Genomic DNA, 4,596 nt, shown 5'->3' with positions numbered 1-4,596 from the left:
TGGCAAGCGGAAGGTTCGATGTCTGACTCCCTTCAAGAGCCTCCAAGTCTATAGCTGTTTTTCCTTAATTCTGAATCACTTCCATTGCATCCCTCTTTCTATTCGCCTTTGCCTCCGCCATTGTTGTGTCCCGAGCTTGACTACCTGTGTAGAACTGGTGTTACCGCCTGTGCGGCCTCCTCCCCTACCTCCGTTCCTTCCTGACCTGCCACGGCCCCTGTTGCCTCCTTCTCTCCCTTCTCCGGGCCCCCTGCCTGGCCCCCTGAACCAATCTACCCGAAGGTTTTTGAACACCAATGCTGACGGAGGATGGATTCCAGTCCCGCACTCCTTGAACAAGTGGCCAAGATGCCCGCAAACTGCACACCAATCGGGAAGCCACTCATATTTCACGAGGAAGATCTCCCTCTTCTGTTTTAAGACCAACGAGACCGCGTTTTTCAGAGGTTTAGTCACATCTTTTTTAACCCTTACTCTGAAGAAATTCCCTTCAAAGTCTTGAGATTTTGGCTCGGCATAGATAAACTCCCCAACAGTTGATGCAAGTGGTTTTAACATCCGAAAGAGAAGGTCTGGAAGATCATGGATCTGTATCCAAATCTCTACCTTGTTGAGTTCAATGGTGGACGGCCTCGTGTATCCATCGTAGGGTTCAATCACCACCACCTTGTTCTTGAAAGTCCATGGCCCATCCTGCATGACTCTTTCCCAGTCGCCTAAACATGAGAACCGAAGGGTGTAAAGGTTGTCTTCCAGTGGCCTGAATTTCACCTCTTGAGCGAGATCCCAAGCGACCCGCATGTTTCTGAAAAACCAATACTGACTATATGGTTTGTCGTTGTGGACTCGCGCGATCGCCATCCATCTAGCTTCCTCCTCCGGGATATCTCCTTCTTCCACAACTATGTCCGAAAGATCCTTCTCTTTCAGACCCAATTCCTTCATCATCTTCTCAACATCGCTCAACGCAGCTTCTGAATCCGCTGCCGAGCCCGCCATCAAGATCTCTTGTCCGAGAAAACCTGGGTTGCCGCGGACGGAGGAACCCTAACCACTCCTCCCCGGCAGCGTGGTCGAGAGGCAACGCTCTAGACCCCGTAGCGGTCGGAGGAGGCTGGGGAGCGAGGTCTCCACGTCGATCGCCAAAGCGCCGCCGGGAGAAGATGAAAACCCTAATGAGAGGGGACAATGTTCCCTCGTATAACAAAGGTGGTTGACTGATAATAAGACTCTTTGTTGGCGTCGAGCTAAAAGCGGGCCAAGCTGAAAAACCGAGGCTGCTCCTGGGCCCAGATCTGCACCAGAAAAGCAGCAAATAAACCCACGGGAAAAACTCCGACGGAAATTGAGAAACCCTAAGCGATGCTCCAGATACGCCTGAGCAAGATCGGCTCGTCGGACTCCGGGGCCGCGGCCTCTGGCGCGGCGGCTGGGGCGTCCGGTGGCGCCCCGGCGAAGTCCGCCGCCACGGCGGCTGGCGGTGCCCCGGAGTCGGTGACTGTCGCTTGCCCCGACCACCTGGTCATCGCAGACCTCGCCGTGGCGAAGAGCCTCGGCGCCGTCACAAACTCCGCCATCGCTGCGACGCGTGCCATCGGCCGCCGCTCCCGCCGCCCCCTCGGCGAGCGCGTCCACATCTGCTCCCGCTGCGAGTTCCCCATCGCCATTTACGGCCGCCTCGTATGGAATCCTAAATCCCAGCATCTTCCCCTGTCTATGTCTTCATATAACACCATCTAATTATGTATCATTCAGGAGGAGTTAATTGCTATTGTAATCCTTGTTTGGAATAAATAGTCAAGTGCATCAGGCTGATGTAGAATTTCTGCAGTGTCGGTATGCCCACTGTTTAAGGATTTTAGGGGTCTGAGAGCCCAAGGCTAGTGAAACTATTGATATTGCGCAAAAAGAAATAAAAAATACCTGTAGAAATTTACATTGGTATATTTGAGGGTGTGTTACAGCGACATATGTAACTGGAGTCAATATTATATCCTTCTGTTTGTGGTACATTTGTTCGCCAGAAAAAGGATGTAGGTTCTTTTGTTTAAGTGTCGAATGGGGGAGGCCTATTGTCCAGTTTTGAAGCTGTATTGAATGGAAGCAGTAATCGTATTTTATTCTGCTACACTATCGGTCGATATTAATATTTTTAGGGATTGCACGTAATTTGCACATGGAATTTATATTAGTTTGATAATGTTGTTTTGTTGTAAATACTGAATCTAAATTACTCTATTGACGGCATGGGATGTTCATATTCACTTTATTCAGAGTCCTGGCGTGGTTGGTGCTCTGATTTCTTAAGCTGAAAGTATTCCGGCTATCAAGCCTGTCTAGTTTTAGTACCACACAGTGCATAAGCAAGCGAAACCAATGATTGCATGCAATACATTTCACAATCATCTAGGCATGTCGCCATGTCGTATGTCCCTAAACTAGCATGTATATTTTACCAGTTACCAGCCTGAACTATATGTGGTCTATTTATTTTAGTTCTTTTGCTATTTTCCATAGTTGAATCGTTCGATCAATGACTTTCTTTAACTTTGTGCAGATTCCTTGCGAACATGCATTCTGTTTAGCCTGTGCAAGAAGTGATTCCAGCTGCTATCTGTAAGCATTCTCCTGAACTTTTTGTAACTTGGTTTTATCCCATTCTCACCTTCGTGGTATATCGAGTGACTTACTGATTCATGATAGCATAACTTGCATAACTCTGATGTATCTGCACGGCATGATACTTGCCGAAATAAGCTTGCTATGTGACATCTAAGTATCCACTGATTGAGCTTAAGGAGCTTCAGCTAAGTAGATCTCATGTTAGCATGCTTGTATTTTCAATTATGTGGTAATGCAGTGGAACTATAGTAACCTTCACCCAAATTGCTTGTGTTTCAGCTTGTTTCCTTTTATCTTTGCTAGTTGTTACTGTTAGCATCAATAGCTGTGAACATTAGTTAAGCAGTGATGTACATTGTTCTGTACCTTTCATGAGATAGTAAACTAGCAATTGTAGTTTTCCCCCGTTGACATTGTACTTAAGAGGGACAAATGTTGCTGCTTATTAATTACTGCTATGTTGTTCGACTAGTTTGGTCTTAGACGTGTCATTTTGAAACTTATATATTTACTTATATCCGCAGTTGTGATGAGCGCATTCAGAAGATTCAGACTGTGAAAATGATGGAAGGGATTTTTATCTGCGCTGCACCTATGTGCCTCAAGTCTTTCCTTAAGAAAGCGGAATTTATGACTCATGTACCTGAAGCTCATGCAAATCTCCTCCAAACTAACACGGAGAAGGAAGAACGTAATGAACCAGATGCTCCTAACATCTCCCGTGCTTCTGGAGGAGATGCTCAAAGGCAATCTCAAATGCCTGAGATATCTACCGCACGTGCTCCTCCAAGGCGGGGTGTTTCACCCACTTCCAGTTCTCACATGCAAGAGCGTGAAGACCGATCTCGGTATCACCAGTCCAGGGAGAGGGAGCACACCCCACTAAGGCCCCCTATGCTAAGCAAACCGCCATCATTCCATGGTCGCCACTATCCACCAGGTGATACTCAGTCCGAAAACAACACACCTCAAGGATTTGACCGTCCCTACAGCTGGGCTCATGATGGTACACCTGGTGCAACTCCACTTCGCCAAGAACCTGACCATGGTACTCAAGACAAGCAGCAAGTGATGCCTAATTCACCTTTCATGTTCTCTCCAATGCATCCTCATCAGCAAAACTTCATGATGCACATGAATATGAATCAGCCTTTAATCCCCAACGCATCATTCAGCTACCCTGTCCAACAAGATGGGAATCCGCAGTACTTCAGTGCTCCGTTCCAGATGCAACTGCAAGATGCCGGATCAGATCAAGGTTCAGCGTCGGTGCCTGAGGGGCTTCAGCGCCCATGGGGCATGGGGTTGATAGGCAATCCATCTCAGGGAGGTGGCGGCATGGCCTTCATTCCAGCTGGTTTCGGGATGATGCCAGACAGCTCGATGAATCCAGGCATGCAAGGTAGGGATTTCCAAGGCCAAGCTGACCGTGGCGACGGAAGGGGCGTCCAAGAACAGTTACCTATGGTGATGCAAATGCAGATGTCGCTCCCCCCACCTCCCCCTACACAACCCCCGTCCGCTGGACAGCAGTCTTTCAACAGAAGTTGATGAGTTTTTTGCGTGCCAATTTTATGGCTGCTGCCAAAATCGTGCTGTACTGCGTTGGGAAATTGCAATTTTGCCACCTTGGCATGTAACTGATGAGCACTCGATGGCAGCCTACGTTGTGCTAAAAACGATGCAATTTAATCTGAGTTGTCATATGCTGTTTGTGAATTGTTTTTTTAGAATTTTTTGTGAATTTGTTTGGTGTTACAAAATGCATGCAGCCCACTGTTGGGCTGCCCAGTTTTTTATGTCTGATGCTTGGCATTTCTATTTGCCATCCTTTTGGTTTTTATTATATTTTAGTGTGTTTTTGTTATGAACCAGAACTACTAACACCCACAAATAAGTGTCTCTAATTTAGTTGTACTACACTTATTTTTGGGATGGAGTGAGTACAAGTGAATGAAAACTGAATACGAAAAA

General features: G+C 47.1%; 1 protein-coding gene across 1 annotated transcript; it reads left to right on the top strand.

Annotated features, from left to right (window-relative positions):
• The first annotated feature begins 1,320 nt into the window (after window positions 1–1,320).
• On the top strand, window positions 1,321–4,341 carry LOC119334190 (E3 ubiquitin-protein ligase HAKAI homolog). The gene is made up of 3 exons (XM_037606799.1): window positions 1,321–1,680; window positions 2,558–2,616; window positions 3,147–4,341. Exons 1-3 carry the CDS (start codon window positions 1,363–1,365, stop codon window positions 4,171–4,173), a joined length of 1,404 nt encoding a protein of 467 aa, XP_037462696.1. The 5' UTR covers window positions 1,321–1,362; the 3' UTR covers window positions 4,174–4,341.
• Window positions 4,342–4,596: the final 255 nt, after the last annotated feature.

Source organism: Triticum dicoccoides, chromosome 1B, assembly GCF_002162155.2.
Source record: "Triticum dicoccoides isolate Atlit2015 ecotype Zavitan chromosome 1B, WEW_v2.0, whole genome shotgun sequence".
NCBI lineage: Eukaryota > Viridiplantae > Streptophyta > Magnoliopsida > Poales > Poaceae > Triticum > Triticum dicoccoides.
This window is presented reverse-complemented; position numbering and strand designations above follow the sequence as displayed.